General features: G+C 32.4%; 2 protein-coding genes and 2 pseudogenes across 3 annotated transcripts; 1 reads left to right on the top strand and 3 right to left on the bottom strand.

The window, feature by feature from the left end:
• Window positions 1–1,659: 1,659 nt before the first annotated feature.
• LOC132642058 (protein REDOX 2-like) lies at window positions 1,660–5,108 on the bottom strand. Of its 2 annotated transcripts, none has more exons than XM_060359314.1 (4): window positions 4,594–5,108; window positions 3,739–3,988; window positions 2,578–2,643; window positions 1,660–2,107 (listed from the first exon to the last, which is right to left on the bottom strand). In XM_060359314.1, exons 1-4 carry the CDS (start codon window positions 4,929–4,931, stop codon window positions 1,883–1,885), a joined length of 879 nt encoding a protein of 292 aa, XP_060215297.1. In that variant the 5' UTR covers window positions 4,932–5,108; the 3' UTR covers window positions 1,660–1,882. The 2 variants fall into 2 exon arrangements, with proteins under 2 accessions (XP_060215297.1, XP_060215296.1); XM_060359313.1 differs by having other exon boundaries at window positions 2,461–2,643; window positions 4,594–5,045.
• Window positions 5,109–5,907: 799 nt separating this feature from the next.
• On the bottom strand, window positions 5,908–9,402 carry LOC132642873 (protein DMP8-like; annotated as a pseudogene).
• Window positions 9,403–15,135: 5,733 nt separating this feature from the next.
• Window positions 15,136–17,264, bottom strand: LOC132642059 (uncharacterized). Its single transcript, XM_060359315.1, has 4 exons — window positions 16,961–17,264; window positions 16,771–16,865; window positions 15,627–15,779; window positions 15,136–15,460 (listed from the first exon to the last, which is right to left on the bottom strand). Exons 1-4 carry the CDS (start codon window positions 17,067–17,069, stop codon window positions 15,305–15,307), a joined length of 513 nt encoding a protein of 170 aa, XP_060215298.1. The 5' UTR covers window positions 17,070–17,264; the 3' UTR covers window positions 15,136–15,304.
• A 2,860-nt stretch (window positions 17,265–20,124) lies between these two features.
• LOC132642875 (E3 ubiquitin-protein ligase MPSR1-like) lies at window positions 20,125–21,010 on the top strand (annotated as a pseudogene).
• Window positions 21,011–22,414: the final 1,404 nt, after the last annotated feature.

Raw genomic sequence — 22,414 nt, forward strand, 5'->3', positions numbered from 1 at the left:
TATAAACTAAGGAGAGAATATGTGATTAATTAATATTTAGTAATAAGAATCTTTCTATTAGACAATCTGGATGAACTATTTCTCTTTTCATGATAAGTAATTTTATGAATTCATCATCAAACTCTAACTCTGAATCTTATTGCACTTAAGACGTAATCTTACAGCAATTTAAGAGGAGGAAATGATTTTCCTTCTATGTTGGCCTTCTAATCAACGGTGGTGGATCAAATGATTTAAATTTCACAATTTATGTAATAATAAAATTTTAATATAATCAAACAAATAAGATAATAATTTTTGTATTATTTTTCTCTATCACCTTCCGGGGATCGCGCGGGTACTATACTAGTGTTTTCTAAACTTTCAAAATTTTAGTCTTCGACAAAAAAAAAAAAATCATCAACGGAATTGTTAAAAAAGGACATCAATGGAAATTGGTAAAAAGATAACGTCAACGTTAAGTTTCATAATTACTTCGATTTTCTCTTTATTTAAGTTAAATTTGCAAGCTTAATCACGAAAGGCAAGTTTCATAATTACTTCAATTTTCCGTTTATTTTCTTGTATTATATTCAAATAATGATTTATTCAAAATTGATTAGATAAGGGAACATTAACCGTCGTAATTGACTATACTACAGCAAATTATAAGGACATTACTCCCAAAGAATTACAAGGGAAGTCAATATATGAAAAATCACTTTGTGGATTTGACCAGGTATGTTCTTGTGTCAATATATGAAAAAATTAGCAACTTTTTTCAAGGGAGCACCTAACATACTGTGCTCAATAAAGGGAGTACAGTCAAACCTCTTTATAATGGCAGCCTTGGTTTGAAAGTGATGGAGAGGATTGATGTATACTAAAGTATATTTTTATGTTGGAGTTCTTGTCTGCATTACATCCTGTAGCAACTGCAATCCTTAAGTGAACATGAGAATTGCTGCTAATTCCAATAAATCCGACTCTTCTGATACTGTATACAGCTACTGGTGTTCTTAGTTCGATTTGGGTTTGCAGTGTCTTCAGTCTTGTCGCTGGTACTATGTTTATGTCTTTGACTGCTGAGCTTCTTATGTATCTGTGGCGTCGCCCTAAATTTAAGCGACAGAAACTTGCACTATTTTTGTTTGCCTTCGATGCCAAAGATGGTTGTGGGTCTGTACAGGATGGAGAAAAAGGGGCTGAATTTGAATGAAGCTGAGTTGACGGGTTGCTATCAAGTTTTCTTGGTTTCCATTTTAGCTGTTGTTCTGTTTTTGCCTTTTTTTGGCCGATCTTTTGGATTGTTCATCCATCTTATGATCTTTAGTAACAAGTGATATAATGTGGTTTATGCTACTGATTGATACACACAAAAGAGTAGAATATGTTTGTGTTTATGATAACTAGCGTGACATTGCTCAAGATATCTCTAATTTGCCCAAGAAAGTAGTAACCAGATAAAGGAGAAAGTAAGACAAATCTTTGTTTCTTTCACAAACATTAGCTGAAAAAAATTAGATTCACCAAGTATTTTTAACATGAAAACACGAAGGAACAAATCACAAAAGTAAAGTCATGCCCCTATTCGATAAGCTTTCAGAGAATGTAGCCTATTCAAGCAAAATCCAATCCTAAGCCTGACTGCACAATAGCAAATGATGAAAACGGTGAAAATAATTATAAATCATACCTATTCATGCATTGTTCATTCACTTTTAGTAACGGTTCAATTTTGTATACCAAATCAAACCAATTATTCAATTTAATTATAGTTGCATTACAAACCATACCAAATGAGAAATCATGTCGACTTATTAAGTTGATATGAGTTGATTTTTCTTGAACACCTACATAATCAATGAAAAAAATTGCAAAACGGAATGAGTAGCAGTAACATTTATAGTTCGCCATCCCAGAATTCCTCTATTGATTTGTATGGTCCGTCTGGATGAACAAAAATCTCAGCTTTGAATCCCCTGCATTGAGGAATTTCTTGTATCCGCGCGATTTCTTCATTGCTTAGTTCCCAATCCAAAATTTGAAGGTTCTCTTTCATCCTATCCTTGTTAAAACTCTTCACTAATACACTAACTCCTTGCTCATATACCCACCTCAATGCAACCTATAAATATGGATAAAATTAATGATATAATATGATGTAAATATCGAGTGATAATTTTTTGAGACAAGGGTCAAAAAACACCTCAACCTACTTGAACCATCAGGTGTGAGAGTTTCCTATCTAAACTATCGCCAATTAATTAGCAAAACGCACCTCAACTATAATTTTTCACTTTTCCTACTTGATGGTTGAGGCAGGAAAAGTGAACAATTAATAGTTGAGCTGTGTTTTGCTAACTAGTTGGTGATAGTTTAGATACGAAACTCTCACACCCGATTGTTCAGATAGGAAATTAAAAAATAAAGTGATACTTGAGGTGTATTTTTAACCCTTAAATTTTCATTTTCAAATACCTGTGCAATGCTCTTTTGTTTATGAATAGCAATGTCTTTTAGAACAGGGTTTTGCATTACAGCATGATTGCCCCAGACAGCTATCCCATTAGCTCCAAGTGGAGACCATGCACTTACATGTATTCCCTTTTCCTTGCAAAACTCTAACATCTTTTCTTGCCTCCATGCAACATGCATTTCCACCTGTCATTAATTAATCATTTCTCTAATCTTTGTAATTCTTTCACTGATGATAATTTATACTGAAAAAACACTTCAAAAAGATTGAAAACGTTTCACGAAGCATAAATAAAGTCATTGCATGTAAACTTAGTTCATACGACTGTGTACTTAATTCATACGACTTTGTTTTTTCACTTCTTGGTTCGAACGGTTAGTTGCATTGAGTTATTTAATTTCTTGATTCGACAAATTTGAAACCTACAAAAAATAGTAGCTGACATGTTAAGTACAGTACACCGTGGTGAAGAAAATGTATAATAACTATTTATGTGCCTCATTTCCAAATAAGTTGGAGTCGATTGTATGATTCTCACTAACTATACTTTCTTATCTCAATTCAACTCATGTCATTATCATACCAAGAAAATTAAAAAGAAAATTAAAAGTGAAATTAAGTTTAATGTAAATAAGAAATATCGCTAATAATAATCATATTGTAATTGTTATAAAAATCTATGATATAGTCAAAATACTCCTAAAAATAATACGTTCATCAGCGTATTAACATGACTAAAACTTAAAAATACACTTCAAAATAATTGAACGTTTCATGAAGTACAATGAGAATTTGAGCTTTAACAGGTCATTTGAATTTGGTCCCCGATCTATGGTGTTTGTGCTCATCTGATTACCCCATTCATTGAATTTTTAGAACTTTTATTACATCACCTCTTCGGTTCAATTTATGTAACGGTGTTTGATTGGATACGAAATTTTAAAAACATGGAAGATTTTTTAAATTTATGGTTTAAACAAGTCAGTATGGCAATAAATCTTTAGTGATCCCATTCATTGAATTTTCAGAACCCTGTTATATGTATACTCCCGTCTTCTCAATTTATAGAGGGTTGTTTGACTGAATACAGAGTTGAAGAAAGAAAACAGATACTTTTGAAATTTGTGGTCTAAAACAAGTTATAAACATTTGTGTGGCCACAAATCATCTCACTAAAGATAAATGAGAAATTTAAAGTTAAAATATTTTGAATAAAGGAAGCATGATTTTGTCGGCAACATATTAAATCAGAAAGTATTTCACATAAATTTGAACAGTACCTGATTAACTGCCGGAGGAATGGTGGCATGGTGCAGTAGTTGAGAGAGTTTTGTGCAGCTGAAGTTGCATACACCAATAGACTTTGCCAAACCTAATTTGTAACATTCTTCCATGGCTTCCCATGTTCCTTTCATGTCAAATGGAAGTACACCCTTTACTGCCATCTTTATCTCTTCTTCACTGTCATTCTTCTTCATCCTCGCTGGCCAATGTATTAGGTACAAGTCCAAGTAATCCATCCCTAGCTTCCTACAAAGATTTTTTGATATTCATGATTGGTAACCAAAAAAAAAAAAAAACAGAGATTGAAATATAAAGTTGACAAAACATGTGAAGTATAATTATTTCATGTATGTATCAAATTTTACCAACAACAAGAAGAATTGTACTTCAACTGCCAAGATATTACGATCACTGATATTATATGAAGCCTCACTTTCATGTCATGTCTAAGTCCAATATTATTAAGAAATAAATAACAATAATATCGATACTCCGTCCGTTTTAATTTATGTGGTATAGTTTATCTGTATACAAAGTTTAATAAAGAAATGAATACTTTTGAAACTCCTGGTCTTAAACATGTCATAGCATTTGCGTGATTATAAGGCTTCTGAAATTTGTGGTCTTAAACATGTCATAACTAGTGCGACTAAAAAGGCCTAAATAGGAAATATTGCCAAATAAATTGACATAGAAAGAGTAAATAATAACTTCTCTAGCACTCTAATCTTTTGTATTAAGAGAATCGATTCAGATCATAAATTGACCAGTATTAATTTACACAAGATGTTGATGTATTACAGTAATTTTTTTCGATCTGAACATAGGACCGACAATATGAGCAAACTTACGCGAGAGTATTTTTTAGGGCAGGAAGAACAAGGTCGGGGTGTGTGTCCATGCACCATAATTTGGATGTAATGAACACTTCTTCACGGCTCTTAATGAGTCCGTGTTGTAGCGCTTCTGCCACTGCTCCGCCAAGAGCTTCCTCGGAGCCATAGACCGCGGCGGTGTCAAAGTGTCGATAACCGGTTTCAATAGCATCAACAAAAATGGAGATTAATTGATCCTTTGGTGGTAAGGTAAGTTCTGTTGGTGCTGTTCCCATGCCTATAAGAGGCATTTCATGACCAGAATTCAGCACAAATCTTGGGACTGTTAACATTTGCTTCATATTCGTTGTCATGACTAATATGACTAAGTACAAATTGGAATGATACAGAGAAGATTAGAGAAGATTATAGAATGTGGCAATTTTGAGATGCATGTAGATTTTAAATGTACAAGCCATATGAATATTGGCCTTATCTTGTTGAAGTGATAGATTTGATGTGTGGTGGAGGTTGTACAATGTCAACGTTCCCTCCTTTCAACCATTCATTCAAACATAACTTAATGATCGATATTGCAAAGAGGGATTGCTGGGGATCTAGCTATATACTATATGTGGTACCATCTTATACTCCTTAATTAATACTGGACCACTCTAATGTGTGATCCTCTTTTCCTTTCTGTTTCACTATTTATGTCAAGTTCTTGTTTATTTTTGCTGGTAAAGTGGTAAAACAAACTAAATAAGAAATCTAAATCTAAATTCGTTTATAAGCAATAAGATCTAAGTATGTTAGGAGAAGAAATTTCACGTTCTTAAATGCCTTACTCCAAAGTATTCAAGTCTCAACTTCATGGTTGTGTTTTTCATTTGCTAGAAAGTCGGCACGTTGATTTGCCTCCCTCTAGACGACAATGGTGGCCTTGTTGGCTTTCAGCAAATACGTACAATCTTCAATAATGTGTTTAAGCTGACTTGATAAATAAACAATTTGTTTACATTCCTGCTTCATATGCCTTTCCGTTTGACCTGATCTTTACATGGTTGAAAAGACATTTCAAAGGGCTATAACTTTTATGTTGACGATTCTTATTGCTATGGCTTCAAAATCACGATATGGATCTAATTGTTTGGGTTGCGACAATTGATATTTGTTTGATGTTTCACAATTCTTTAGTAAGTCTTAAAATAGGCTTCATATTTCAACAATCACTTTCATATAATACAGTTAATTTCTTTAATCGTTTCTGCTTTCTTATACAATTTGTCTAAATAAATTTTTAAAAACACAATCAGATTTAAGGTCTTTAAATCTTTACATCAAGCAAATAAGAAATTCTTCTTAGTAAAGTAAACATAGTTCTACTTTTTCAAGTGTCGAAATTAGGAGAAGAACGAGTGTTTTTTTAGGAGAATAGAGAAAATATAGTTGGAAATAGGTGCAAAAGTAAAAAGTTTTGTCTGCAAAATTATAACATCAATTTATTAGAAAGAAGAATCCAACTAATTGGGATGAAAGGATGCATCTTTTCACAGAAAAAGGCTCTTACATAAAATAAATTATTAATCCATAGATGTAAACATCGTTCCACTGTTATCAATTGACCAAAAATACAGAGAAACTGCTTAAATTACAATATACAACACATATACCTGGAAAATAGGACACACACACACACAAAAAAAAAAAACTACAAAACATAATCCCGAAAAAAATAACTAGAATAATAATACTCGAAAATTGCTAAGCAGATATACATCCAACGCCATATCTAGTAGTAGGAAAAACAAGAAAAAGTCCACTACAACTAACTCCCACCATTAATGGAAAACTCCTCATGATTTCATCAAGTTCTTTTGCATGTCCAGGGAATAAACAAAGTGTCACTTTATGATCCGAAAATGCAATTGCCACAAACACCAAAACAGACATCATTGCATGTACGAAATCTGTGAATCCCACAACGTACCTATTTGAAAAAAAAAGAGTAACAAATACATTGATTAAAACAGAATAAGCGAAAGACTTTGAGGCATAAATCAACTCACTACATGAACAAAAATTATTTGTGACGCTTGAGAATGCATCACAAATTCGAATGTCACAAAACAAATTGTGATTGAAGAATAAAATCATCAAAAATTTCTTCCATTTGCATAAAATTTTGCCAAAAAATTTCAAATTTTGTTAAGGGAACTCTTTCGTCAGAAATATTCCTTCAGAACCATAAAAATGTCTCAATTTTTGTGAAGGAAAATCTTCCGTCACAAACATAAAACTGTCACAATTTTTTGAATTAAAATCTTTAGTCAGAAATATTTCGTTACAGATCTGTGTTTTTTTTTTTCCTTATAGATGGACAAGGGAGGTTTATGTCTCATAAACTAAAACACAAACACATTCACAAATATTGCAAACTAACACTAACATTACCTTTCATCTTTTGGCACTTCCACACCAAGTCCAGTCTTGAAAACTTTCAACCTTCTAGGAGTGACAAATCCATAGTAAACTTTTCCGTCCGGACCGCGAAAACTATCGGTGAAATGGAAGAAGCATGACAAAGTGCAAATGCCAAGAAGTGTCAAAATCATCATTATGGTGATTGGAGAACACTCCCCTTTGCCAAAAACCGATGGAAGGAGCATTTCGAAAGTTAAAAGAGTTCCTGTTGGGAGAAAATTCACAAGCAATTTAGTTTTTTAGAGTGTTTTTTGAACCCCATTTGCCATTGCTCTTCTTTTCTTGCCACCAATTGGTGGTTGAGGCAATTCTGGGATTGGAACATCTTGTGGCAAATTAGTATTTGTCACGACCCAATCGGAGGGCCATGACGGGCACCCGGAGCTAACCCACCGGGCACCTCTCGTCATACTTCCACAATCATATCTATGTGAGCCACATGGCCTACTCATAATCTCTATGCATCAATAATACACTTTTCATCGGGATATGGCACTTCTATAACAACACAACAACTATGCCCATATATATATATATATATATATATAGCCGACAAGGCTATCAAAATGATATACAAAATATGAGCCGACAAGACCAAGAGACATCTAGCTATACACAATTGTCTACGATCCTCCAAAAAGAGTATATAACATCATAAAGACGGGACAGGGCCCCGCCATGCCCATATATATATATATATATATATATATATATATATATATATATATACACACACATAGGAGTACATAAGTAGCGTCAACACCATCATCATAAATATATCTTTCTTTAGGGGGTCAACTATCGTAGGATGAGATCAACGATATCATGAGAGTACCAAGACTTGTGAGCTTTAGTACTTCTAGAAATGGAGGCATCATGGAAGACATTATGGGTTTTGCATATGTGTATGCAACAATGGAATCATGCCTTAGGAAAGAAGGGTTAGCCTTACATACCTTTACGTCTTCTTAACTACTTAACGTTCACCTCAAAATCTTGAGAAATCTACATTTAAAAGGATTCATAACAAGGTTAAGCCTTAACGACACTCTCAAGTTCGAACTAGAATAATTCATGAGCTAGCGAAAATTGGGCAGCATTTCCCCTATTTCATCGACTTCCACCATATTACAAAACAACTTCCAAACAACCATAACAACAATGAAATTATTAACAATACCATAATCAAGAGGCTTCATTCAAGTTAAGCATCATCCAACCCTCAAAACTCCTTTTCAAGATCATTCATACAATAGCTACAACACAACACCATATTTACTTACATACAATATTTCCTCAACATCATTAGTACCACCCACAACAAGATTATACTCATAGCATGCTAAGAATCATAATTCAAATTAACTTATAGCTCACAATATCCTCAAGTTCATTCTTGAACTCTATTTTCACTTTTCTTCCTCCACCCACATGATATAACAATCAAATAACCTTAACCATATGTAAAAGATGTAAAATATTACCTTAATCACTCAAGAACAAGTCTTGGATCAACTTACTCCACTAAAGTGAAGTCTCCAACACCAACACCATAGGAAAACTTGAGTTCCACAAACCCTAGCAAGCTTCTTAGCACTTGATTCTCTTGATATTGGCCTCTTGATCCTTGATTTCACTTTAGATTTGTGTTGATATGCCTGGAGAAAGGTTATAGGGATTTTAAGAGTTTGGGGAAAGTGGGAAATGAATTAAATGAACAAGGGTCGCTCATATATAACAAAAAGAAAACTGGCCCGACCCGGATCTACGGCTATTTATACGGTCCGTACAAATTATACGGTCCGTATAAATGGACCGAATAATCCCACCAGGGGTTCATCCTTCTCTGGAATGGTTCTACGGTGAAGGTCAGTCAATTATACGAGCTGTATAAATTATACGGTCCGTATATATGACCGTATAATCCACTTTTCCCCGAAACTTGTCCTCGACGACTCGTTCAACCCCTAATCCTTATAGAACCTTATTGGCACCTGTATAACGCTTCATTAACCATCTAAGGGTCCCTATAGCTCCCCCTCAAGACATTACTAAACAAATTATAGATCGATTGTTGCGAAACCTTCCCAAACATGACTTACATTTCGCTTCCTTCGACGAACTTAGTTTGACCGATTCATATGATTTCAAAATCTTATGGTACGCGCTTAAAGTTATCAAATACTCTCCTTAATCTCATAAGGACTTCATGTTCACCTTAAGGTTGCGTTGGTCTACTCACAATGCAACAATCCGAAATCTCCGAGATGTAACAGTATTGTACATAGAAGAAGTAGTATTATCGACACGTTGTGATGCACTGTAGATTTTGATCCCAATTGGTCGCTCACTTTGCTCCATTTTTTCGAGAATATTGGGATCAAAAGATATGTAGGCTTTGAATATTGAAGAGAAATGAAGAACGAGAATCAAGTTTGAAATTATTGAAAAAGATCACCAAACGTTCGGAGTATTAGATTGTTGGTTTTTGTTATGTGCTTGATCGATTTATTTATACATGGTTTTGGTTACGTAGAAGCACTTCAAAATTTTGAATCTTTTTTTAACTGTTAGTAACTAACTTCTTGGCAGCCATTGCCACCCGATGGGAAATCTATCTATTATTAAAACTGCCGGCTACTTTCGTGGCGGAAGTTGGAAACATGAAAAACGTGAATTCAAATTCAACAAGTAGTAGATGTGGATACATACAAACGGTTATGCAGTACTATAAGAAAACTAAAATATTTTTCTTTCTCTGCGTTGAATTCATATTCAGTTTTTTATTTTGTTAATAAGTTACACAATGCATTGTATGATTTCTCAATAAAAAAATTTCTTCTTCTGAAGAGGCTTCGTATTTAATTGGTTTTATCATGTTTTTGCAGAGATAGAAGTCTTTGGATGTTAGCGGCAAGGTTTGTACTAAATTGATTTTTATCATGTCTTCTCTCTTTTGCATTTATTTTTAATGTTGAACTGAAGGATGAAAATTGTGTGACATGCCTTTTCAAAATTGAACATTAGTTTGTTGCGCATGGAAAAATTTCTGAGATAGTCTTTTGAAAATATATAGTTACTTCGTTGCATATGCGGCCTATTATGTTTATTTAGTGGTGTTCTCTTTCTATCGCGTGTATCATATATTGTATAAAGATTTTACTATTTTGTAAGGAGATAAAATTTTATTTGTCTATCTTGCAATTCCTTCCCAACTAGATGTTTTAATAAATCTCAAGGTAGGTACTTATTAAACGTTAATTACAAAAAAAATTGTCGTGATTTCATTGGTATTAATCGCAGGTTCTTTACCTGATAAATGTCTAAAAGAGAATTACCTGGGGTTTTGCTAGAAGTTTTACACAACTATAAGTGAGGCTTCTACACATATTCATCCGAGGTTTTGCTTCTTGCTTTGTTATTGAATGTTGTTTTTTCTTTTCTTTCTTAGCGTGGTGTTTTTTTTTTTTTTAATAAGTTTATGTTCAATTTTCTTCTTATGTTTTTAATCAGGAAATCTAAAAGACAAAACGACTTCTTTCATAAAAAATGAAGTCTAATAATACTAATACAATTAGGCACTGTAACCACAATTAATCAAAATAAAACATGAAGATTATTGAATATGGAAGAATGTAAAAGCATGAAAAATATTTAAGCAAACTTTGAGTTGGAATGAAGTTCCAACATCTTAATTATACACACACTCTCATATATATATAAATCAGTGCTACATTTTATGCTTAGAGGTACTCCTCCAGCCACTATTTTAAAAGGTTAAAGTGTATAGAAATATTTTCGTAGTTGGGGCGTCGGGCAGAGGAAATCAATTTTAACTATGCAATCTTTCAAGGGGTCTTTATTGATTTGATTGTATGGTTTGGTTGCAGGTATGGGTTGAAGCTATTGAAAAAAGAAAAAAAGAGGAGAAGAAGGCATTATACTGTTTTATATTAATTTTACTTTAAATTACAATTTTATAGAAGTTACGTTCTCCTAATTTTTACATGAATGGTTTACTTTTAAGCAGTGAAAAATGTATAAAGAAAACGGGGAACAAGGATGAATGTAATGATATATTTATTTCCTTTAAATAAAGTAAAATTAAACAGTATTATGAGCTAATGTATCCTAAAAATAGAATTAAAGTATGATTTTAAAAAAACAGTCGTCCATTAACTGTTTATGGTAATTGAAAAAAGTATAGCATTATGTATATTTGTAGTTGTTAATGTAGTTTTCGATATTAAAAGTTTATCCACACTCGGTGTTTCATACTAATTTACTACGATTAAGTTATAAACTAATGAGAGAATATGTAATTAAATAATATTTTGTTACTTGGGGTCCTTCTTCGTCGTCCGTTGATGGGCCCCATATAAACATCAACCAGTATTATAAAAAAAAAAATTAAAAAAAAAAAAAGTTGAACCCGGCACATCCAAACTCACGAGAAAAAAAAAGTGAACCTCATAATAATAAAATCAAGCAATATTAAAAAAAAAAAAAAAAGTAAATCCCATATTAAAAAACAAAGAATGTTAAAAAAAAAAAATGGGCCCCATATTAAACAGGCCTTAAAAAAAAAATTGTGGATCCCATATATATTAAACAACAACTAATATTTAAAAAAAAATTATGGGCCCCATATTAAACACCAACCAGTATTATAAAAAAAAAGTGGAACTCACTACATCCAAACTCACAGAAAAAAAAAAAAGTGGACCCTATATTAACAAAATCAAGCAATATTAAAAAAAAAAGTGAATCTCATATTAAAAAAAACAATGTTAAAAAAAAATTACGGGCCCATATTAAACATCAACCAGTATTAAAAAAAAAAAAAAAGTGAAACCCACCACATCCAAAAAAAAAATTGTGGACCCCATATATATTAAACAACAACTAATATTTTTAAAAAAAATTATGGGCTCCATATTAAACACCAACCAGTATTAAAAAAAAATGTGGAACCCATATTAACAAAATCAAGCAATATTAAAAAAAAAGTGAATCTCATATTAAAAAAACAAACAATGTTAAAAAAATATTGTGGGGCCCATATTAAACACCAACCAATATTAAAAAAAAAAAAAAAAGTGGAACCCACCACATCCAAACTCACGGGAAAAAAAAAAGTGAACCCCATATTAACAGAATCAGGCAAAAAACTTGTGGGCTCCATATATATTAAACAACAACTAATATTAAAAAAAAAATTATGGGCCCCATATTAAACACCAACCAATATTAAAAAGAAAAAAAAAATGGAACCCACCACATTCAAACTCACGGGAAAAAAAAATGGACCCCATATTAAACAGGCCCATAAAAAAATTGTGGACCACATATATATTAAACAATAACTAATATTTTTTTTAAATTGTGGGCCCATATTAAACACCAACCAGTATTTAAAAAAAAAAAAAAAGGTGGAACCCACCACATCCAAACTCACGGGAAAAAAATTGGACCCCATATTAACAGAATCGGGCAAAAAAATTGTGGGCACCATATATATTAAACAACAACTAATATTAAAAAAAAATTGTGGGCCCCATATTAAACACTAACCAGTATTAAAAAAGAAAAAACAAGAAAAAAAGTGAAACCCATCACATCCAAACTCACGGGGAAAAAAAAAGTGAACCCCATATTAACAAAATCAAGCAATGTTAAAAAAAAATAATCCCATATTAAAAAATAAACAATGTTAAAAAAAAATTGTGGGCCCCATATTAAACACCGACCAGTAATTAAAAAAAAAAGTGGAACCCACCACATCCAAACTCACGGGAAAAAAAAGTGGACGTCATAATAACATAATCAAGCAATATTAAAAAAAAAAAAGTGAATCCCATATTAATAAAACAAACAATTTTAAAAAACAAATACTTAGAAAATCAAACAATTAAATCAATAATGATGGACTCATTGCCACATGCGTATCAACCCATTAGTGGGAGCAAATGAAATTATTGTACAGCAACATACTTAAAATACTTATATATTAAAATAAGATAGAATTTAATTACTTTTTCATTTTTTCCTTACTCTAATAAATGTGAAAAGAGATTAATATCAAATAGAGATCAAATAATGAATAAGGTAGATTAGTCAAATTAGAATTCTAATTCACATTTCCTTAAAAAATCATGCAAATGACAACATAACAAGTAAAATGAGTTAAACCGAGAATATTTACCAAAAATTAAAAAATAACATTTCTTCGTTTAAATAGAAAGTTAATTTCTACTTTGTTTCGTTTCAAACATGTAAAATTAATTTAATAATTTGAATTACAATTATCCAAATCAAAATTTGATAAAAAATAATAAGTATTTTACACTTTTAATTTAATCGAATTAAAATTGAAAGTATCAACTGATGCTTAAATATTGATATTATTTTATATCAAACAGAGGAAAATAGTTTTCTTTTAAACAAGTCTTCTGTTTTAAAAAGTATTAATAAATTTTCGTAGCAAACACGAATAAAATAAAGTTTTAGATACGGAGCACAAACTACAATGTTATATATATATATATATATATATATATATATATATATATATATTATCACTATCTAAACACAACTACATATACATAAATACACTATAATACGAAGTGTTGGGCCCGTGCGCAGCACGGGCATAAGCCATCTAATAGTAATAAGAATCTTTCTATTAGACAATCTGGATGAACTATTTCTCTTTTCATGATAAGTAATTTTATGAATTCATCATCAGACTCTAACTCTGAATCTTATTGCACTTAAGACGTAATCTTACAACAATTTAAGAGAAGGAAATGATTTCCCTTCTATGTTGGCCTTCTAATCAACGGCGGTGGATCAAATGAAAATTGGTAAAAAGATAACGTCAGCCAGTAAGTTTCATAATTACTTCGATTTTCTCTTTATTTTAGTTAAATTTGCAAGCTTAATCACGAAAAGGCAAGTTTCATAATTACTTCAATCACCCTTTATTTTCTTTTATTATATTCAGATAATGATTTATTCAAAATTGATTAGAACGGCAAAAATGATTCTTGCATTTTTCCTAAACTTCGTCAAGCCAAATAAGGGAACATTAACCGTCGTAATTGACTATACTACAGCAAATTATAAGGACATTACTCCCAAAGAATTACAAGGGAAGTCAATATATGAAAAATCACTTTGTGGGATTTCACCGGGTATGTTGTTGTGTGTCAATATATGAAAAAATTAACAACTTTTCAAGGGCGTACCTAACATATTTTCCTCAATAAAGGGAGTACAGTCAAACCTCTCTATAATGGCAGCATTTGTTCGAAAATTAATGGTTGCTATTGTGAGGAACTGTTATGCATGTATATTGGCATTTGGTGCCAAAAATTTATTTCTCTGTACATTTTATGTTATAAACAAAACAAAATACTTGTTAATTTTAAAATCTCAAATGATTTTCATAGTGCATTAATTAAAAATTGAAGTGGCTAATAAATCCATAACTAATTATATCGTACCGATAAAAAATTAATCTACGGAACATATGCATTTAAAATTCATTGAAAATTTAAATATTTCAAGTTTTACGTAAAAATTCTACAATTATAGATTGTTTCATAAAATCCAGTCTCTTATTGATAATATAATGCTTGAATTGACGAAGATTCTTGTCTAAACTCATTAGCTTTTTCTTTGATGATTACCATAAATATTTTAAAAATTATTTTTATGCATAATATATTTCTTACAAAATATTATTACACAATATATTTGAATATGGCTGTTATAAAGAGGTAATTTTACAAAGAGTGTATCGTATAATGAATGTCAATATTGTTATAGATAAAGTGTTATTATAGAGAAGTAAAAAATAACATAAAAAATCGATTCCGGAGAAAATCAGGCCGTTATAGTGAAATACTGTTATAACGAATGTATAGAGAGGTTTGACTATATATACCAACACATATTTAGCAACTAACCATTACTCGTGCACAAGTGTATCGTCTATCTGAAGTACGTCTATATGAAGTACAAATGATTAGTAGCGGATCCGACAATAGGTTCAGCAGAACCCTTTGTCAGTATTGAAATGTATCTGTGCAAAGAAAACAAGTATAGATAGAATTAAATTAAACCAACTCTTGGATTTTAGAACACCCAATGTCTAAATTCTAAATCATTTCCCACCGCAAATGATATACAACTTTTTTAAAAGGTAAGAGCTTCAAACTCCTTTAAGGCTTTACAAGATACACAGAGAAAAGAAGAACTATTTGAACAAGAAACCATGTCGAGAAATGGCAATCTCAAAGGCTTGCATTCTTTCTCCTCGAGCAAAACCATTGTGATCATAAGACGAAATTTCATTTATATTGAGATCAACACAAGTCTGCACTAGTTTCTCACCAACACGTTCCGCTGCTTCCTGTAATCGAGAGGAACAAAGTTAATGACATGATGCTACGACTTGAAAATCCCATAGTAACTGAGATCCCATCTTCAAATTAAGCAGTCTTGAAAACCGAACTACTAAAAAATTTGCTGTAACATAATTTTAAGATTATTGTGTTAATGTGCTGCAAGATACTCACTACGGTGCTGCAAGGTGGATCACCCCGGATTGATTTTTGCAAAGTGTTCCCATAAAACAAGCACTTCTTATTCTGGTCATCTACTAGTGTAGCATACAACTGTCTATCTGAGCAGAAGACTGAAAGTCTTGGTTTTTCAGGAGTGCCATTAAACTACCAAGATCAGAGATATCTTTAATTATTACAGTGAATCCACAAACTTATACATATATGCTGTAGAGTGAGTTCATCAAATGAATTTAGAGAACAATTAATATTAAGCATTGCATTTGGCAACTCAAGTGGAAAAACAAATCAAGAACAATAGAAAACAAACTTCATCAACATCAGAGCATATGTAAAAGCCCCGTCAAATCCTATAGTTAATTTCAGGCTCAAGTGGCTATTGAAATGGATACCATAGTGAAACAAAGGGAAAGTTAATTAGACATGAACTTCTAGGCTGGCAAGTTTCTGAAGAATGGGTGAACATGATACCTTAGGCGAATCACACATCAGAATTCGAGAGGAAGGTGAAGAACCTTATAAGGCATGACCCAAGTTCACATAATACCAGAGCTTTTTACCTCGATGATGGCGTAGCCAAGAGACAAATTCATGAGGTCTATTGGGCTAAAACAGACAATACATGCCATGGGCTAAGGCTGTGACAGCACAAGCAAAAAGTTTATGGAGGCAAAGGCTAAGATGGATGACAAGAGCAAAGGAACAAATGCTCTATCTACTCATGCTAGACATAGATATATGCAATGCTTTAAATGTCATATGAGTGTTTCCTAATAGAAGAGACTTGTTGCCAAAGCCTGATGGTTAAATACAAAGCCATTTTTGGATACTCCTATACAAATAGGCCAAGAAACCAATAAACTCTTTGCATTTACCTTTGTTCAATTATATACACTTGTTCTGTTGCTAAGCAGAAACAATTAGTCTGTGCTCAACATTGTATAATGACATTGAACCTTGCAATTTATAGCACTAAATGTATCATTCCCAAATCTAGTAATCATGTTCACCAATATTACCTCTTAGTGAAACCAAATGGGGTTACATAAGATATCTTATTATGTGTCAAACTGATTTTTGACATTATTTTGCTGGGGAAAAAATATCAAGAGCCATAATTTTAAAAAATGTCACATACCCTTTTTCTAATTCGCCTATTTCGAAGTTTAGCACTCTCAGTCCGAGAATTAGCTTTAGCTGTAGCTTGCATAACCAATGGCTTTATAACTAGGCCTACAAAGGACAATATAGAAAGCTAAGTACACAAAAAAAAAAATAAGACGTTATGTAAAGATAGAAACTTTAGAGCAATTGACAATAAAACTTACTTTTATTTTGGATAGGAAGAGTGGTAAATGAGTGATTTATACAAGTCCCAAAGAGCTCACGAGTCTTTATTTGTAGTGAACAAACATTACCCGTAGCCATAGTTGCCATTCTTATGGCTAAATTGAGAAATAACAGCAAACCCACTTCTCAATAATGGACATTTGGGTGATTAAGAATAATCATGGTTCATTGCAGCAAGAAAGTGCTCTTTTGGGAATTTAATCAAACACGTTGTCTGCAACATGCCTTGATGCTATGGCTTTCAAGAGGATATCAGAACAAACTCTTTACGGATTCAATTAGGACTATATTGGGCTTGGGCTGAAAATAAGCCCAAAAATAAGAAAAGAATTACTGAAAAGGGCTTGATGGTCATTTTCGTCACTAGAATACCCTTTATTTGAAACTCATTGTTTGGCTTGAAAAACACATAAAATCTTGTTTTCACTTTTTTACTTTTAGTTTTGGACGTTGCATTATTTTTTCTTTGTCAAATTTTACCCTAATTTTTTTATTTTTATAGAAATAATCCCATTTATATTAACCACCAAAGTGTTGTATGCTCAACAACAACGACAAGCCCAGTATAATCCCACCATGTGGGGTCTGGGGAGGGTAGAGTGTACGCAGACCTAACCCCCACCTTGAAAGGTAGGGCGGTTGTTTCCGAAAGACCCTCGACTCAAGAGAGGAAAACAAGACAAAAGGTCAGATAGGACCAAGCATATCGAAAACAATATGAAAACAGGAAATAACAAAAGCGAGAAAGTAATAGTAGAACAGTCCAGAAAGAAAGGAGCATTAACTACTATAGATAAATAAGATAACCAAAGTACAGCAACCCAACAAATATAAGCAGCAATCAAATGCAGAAATCAAATGACAATAAACAAATGAGACCAAAGTGTTGTATGCTCACTACCCATTAACCAATATTCTAAACTTCATTAAAAAAAACTTAACACTCTTCGAGATCATTTTGAAAAAAATCATAAGCATTAGTAATATGATGATTAATCATCTTTATAGAAATAGAATCTATAAGGTTACCAATAATAAGTCTAGAGATTTTGATCAAATATTTTAATATTTTAACACATTATTTATGACAAATAACATAAATGTTTTTATCATTAAAAGATTTTTCTTCATTATACAAAGTGTGATTAAGTTTAAAATTTGCAATTAAATATAAAAAATTACATATTTTATGCATTTTTTTGCTCATAATAACAAAATATTATTTAACTATCAATATTGTTATATGTGAAATAACAATCATTCGGTATAGCAGCTAAAAAATTTCGGACGCAACAATATTGTTACAAGAGGTTTTACATAACCAAGAAATTTCTACATTTTTTGTAAGGTATTTAATAACGATAAGTTAATAAAAATATACTTTTATTTTCTAGAAATGAGTATTTTTCTCGAGGGGTTTGTTCTAATGGAGAGAGTATTAAATTCGAGTAAATATCTTAGTAGTTGGAGGAAATAAGATCTTTCAGCTCCTTACAATTTCAATAGAATAAAATGTCTTTTTCAAATCTCTTATGTGTTTTTTTCAGATTTCTTATATATAAAAAATGAATTATAAAAAAGGCAAAATACATCAAAACACCCCTGAACTATACCCGAAAAGTCGATATTACACCTAAACTATACGAGCGACTTATTACACACCTTAACATCTAAAAACTGAAATTATTTACCCCCTGCAAACTGATGACCACTTGCACAATGGGAAGTGTAACCCACTTTCTTGCCACGTCAGCGCCACACCAGCACCACGTCAGTGCCACCTTAGAAATTTCCTAAATTTTAATTTTATATTTATTTCCTTTTCTTTATTCATTTAATTTTTTTATTAATTATATTTACACTAATTAATCCCTCGTTAACCATTAAAATCCTTCAATAATTATATCTTCTTCATCACTACCACCTCATTTCACTGGAACCACCAATGCGCTACCACCATCGCAATCAATTTCACCACCACCAATCCGCCACCAATTTCACCACAACCACCAATAATTATGGACAAATGAATTTGAACAGAGGGAGTATTAGTAATTTTACTACTGCTGTTGCTATTACATCAGCAGTAGTAGTACCAGCCCTCTTTCACCCCATTTCTTCTTCATTCCCATTTCACCCCATTTCTTCTTCATTCTCATCCTCCAAATTCATATTTTTTCAATCTCATCCCCACCCCTACTGCTACCTTTCCCCCGCCCTTTCTCCCCCTTCTAATTTCATTATTAAAAAAATAAATCCACAATCCAATAGAGTTTGCAGAGATTTAGTAGTAATCCACTTGCTTCTTTTTACTTGATAGATTATGATTTTGATTTGGTATTGGTATTTTGATTTTGATGGTGGTGGGTTTAATGGTAGCTATTGAAATTAGTGGAGGTAGTGGCTATTGAAATCTAGTGTTGGTGATATATATGGTGAAGAAGGTGGATGGGAAAGGGGGCGGCGTGGTGGTGGTCAAATTTGGGGCTAGGGCTGGGGGTGGCGTGAGGGTGAAGGAGCCGGGGGGGGGGGGGGGAGGGAGGGGGTGGCACGTTGAATGAAAAAGAAAAGGATGAAGAAGAAAGGAAGGAGAAAGGGAGGGTTGGGGTGGGGATTAGAAAAATTATTATTTTTTTAATTAAAAAAAAGAAAATAATAAATAAATTTTAACTAAACACGTGCTTCTTTTTTAATTATTTTTATAATTTATGTCACATCAGCTTGTAGGGTGGTAATAAATTCAGTTTTTAGATGTTCAAGTGTGTAATAGGTCGCCTGTATAGTTTAGGTGTGATATCGATTTTTCGGGTATAATTCAAAGATGTTTTGATGTATTTTACCTTATAAAAAAGTCATAAAACTTAAAAAAAATTGTAAAGAGCCAAAAATCCATTTCTCTCATTTAGTTGTGGGAATATTTACAAGTTCATAAATTCAATGGTCCCGGACCATAGAACAAAAGTTAGACCTACAAGTATTAGATCACGTCCCTCGAAAATATCTGCCTCTAACCTAGAAAGAACTGACACGTTAGATAAACATCAATTAATTAAATCATAAATATCAACACAACGCTTAATTACTGTTACATAATTCCAGAATATTCTACAACTTTCTGTAACCTTCTTTTCCCCTTATATCTTCACTTCCCTGCAACTATTGAATCTTCATTACAAAAAAAAAAAAAAAAAAAATCAGTCTAAAAATCTCCTTCAACTTTAATGGCTTCAGAATCAGGTGCTACTGATGCATCATCATTCATAGAAAATTTGATGAATTCAAGAAACAGAGACATTTCTTTGATTTTACCTTTGATCTTAGCCTTAAACAACAGTTCATCAAATTCATGAACTCAAGATCAAGATTCAGCCAACCCAGATCAACAAACACAAGAACAAACGACCCCAAATGATTTTCTTGATCGTATAATCCTTGTAAACCCCTCAACTCAAAGCATGTTTGTTATAGAAACCCCTTCTTCTTTAACTTTTGATTCTTTTTTTAATGAATTAATGACTAAAGAAGGTCAACCACCAGCTTCAAAAGCATCAATTGAGGCACTGCCACGTGTCGAGATTTGTGAAGAAGAAGAAGAAAAAATTGAGTGTGTTGTTTGTTTGGATGAGTTGGGAGTTGGTGACGTGGCTAAAGAAATGCCATGTAAGCATAGATTTCATGGTGATTGTGTTGAAAAGTGGTTGAAAATACATGGATCATGTCCAATTTGTAGATATAAAATGCCTGAAGAGAATGGTGATTTGAATAATAAGAGTGAAAATAGAGGGACTAGAAGAGAAATTTGGATGAGTTTTTCATTAGGAAATAATAATCAAACGGTTACAGTTAATTCCAGTTCTGAAAATGAGCATGATCACGCACCAGAGGTTTAGTGTTTCAGAGGCATTTTTTTTAATTTTATTTTTAGTTTCAGATTTTTCAATTTTTTTTTTTTAAAGAACAATGTTTGTATAGAGGCGGATTTTGTAGTTGGTTGGATGGTGAAATGAAGGTTTATTTTTCATGTTCAATGATTCATTTGATTTTTTAGTTTAGCTAGATCAGTATCGATATTGATATTGAGCCACTAGTAAATCTCTATGATTAGCAATAATTGATAATGTGGTACAAATATGAATTGAACTGATAAAAGATGATCACAGTATAAGTATGCCCTTTCCTATAGAGTTGGCCTACTATTATCACAAGCATTTACGTGGTCCTTTTCGTTTTTCTTTATTGGTTTTTTTTTTTATGAAATTTTTAAATATGTAAATCAATTCGTCTGAATTTACCTTTATTATTTGACTCTGGAAATCTGAATACTTAGGGGTAGGGCTGTGCATGTTAACGGTTAAACCAATAACCCGAACCGATTATTGGGTTATTGGGTTAATGGTTCGGGTTAATGGATTACCAGTTCGGGTTCCGGGTGGTGTTTTTGAGTTATTGGCTTATTGGGTCGGGTCGCGGGTTGACCATTTTTGTTAACGGGTTACCCGATAACCCGATAACAATTTAATTAATTACACTTCTACCCTTTAACTAAGTTATTGTGCACTGTTTTGCCTTTGTCGCTGCTGCCCAGTGCCCACTAAAAGCTGTTCTATGGGTTATTTTCTAAGTTCTAATCTATAGCTTAATTATGGTCCTGTCAATAGGGTTGGCGTTCATAGGTAGTTTACTAACCCCTGTAAAGATGCAGACCGTAGAATGATGGAGAAATGTAAAGATGATTAACAACCTGCCTTCTTGATAGTATTAAGGCTGAAACATAGTATTGTGTTTTGTTGGTTATACACTTAAGATGCTCTGCTGCCTTGTTTATGTTCTGTATATATAGAAGTCTCAGGTTGTGTTTGCATATGATGTATGTTAAGATTTAAACTCAACTGTTGCTTGTTTATGTTCTGTTTATGGGTTAGGAGTGATTTTAATATAACCTTTTGAAAGATGGTGGCAAAATAACCTTCTTTTAACAGTATTAGTTTTCAAATGAAGAAAAGTCATATATGGAACTACATCCATTTCTTGATCTTTTTGTGGGTTGAAACCCATTGTCAATTATAAATCATGATTAAGCGGGATAAACCTGCCAATTACCTCAATTTTAACCAGTCACCGTTCATATTGTGGTCAAGCCATTTTTTTGTTGTGTGAAATCTTAACGGTTAAACCGATAACCGAACCGATAACATACAAAAACCGATTAACCGATAACCCATTAACCGATATTTTAACGGTTCTTTAACGGTTTAATATATTTACAAACCGATAACCAATAAGTTAAACCGATAATTTTGAAACCCGAACCGAACCGACCGATATGCAGCCCTACTTAGGGGTCGTTTGGTGCCCGGTATAGGTTATAGGTTGGGATATTCCAGCACTAATTTTTTGTATCGCATTTAGTAGGAGGTATAAATTTATTTTGA

Source organism: Lycium barbarum, chromosome 5, assembly GCF_019175385.1.
Source record: "Lycium barbarum isolate Lr01 chromosome 5, ASM1917538v2, whole genome shotgun sequence".
Lineage (NCBI taxonomy): Eukaryota > Viridiplantae > Streptophyta > Magnoliopsida > Solanales > Solanaceae > Lycium > Lycium barbarum.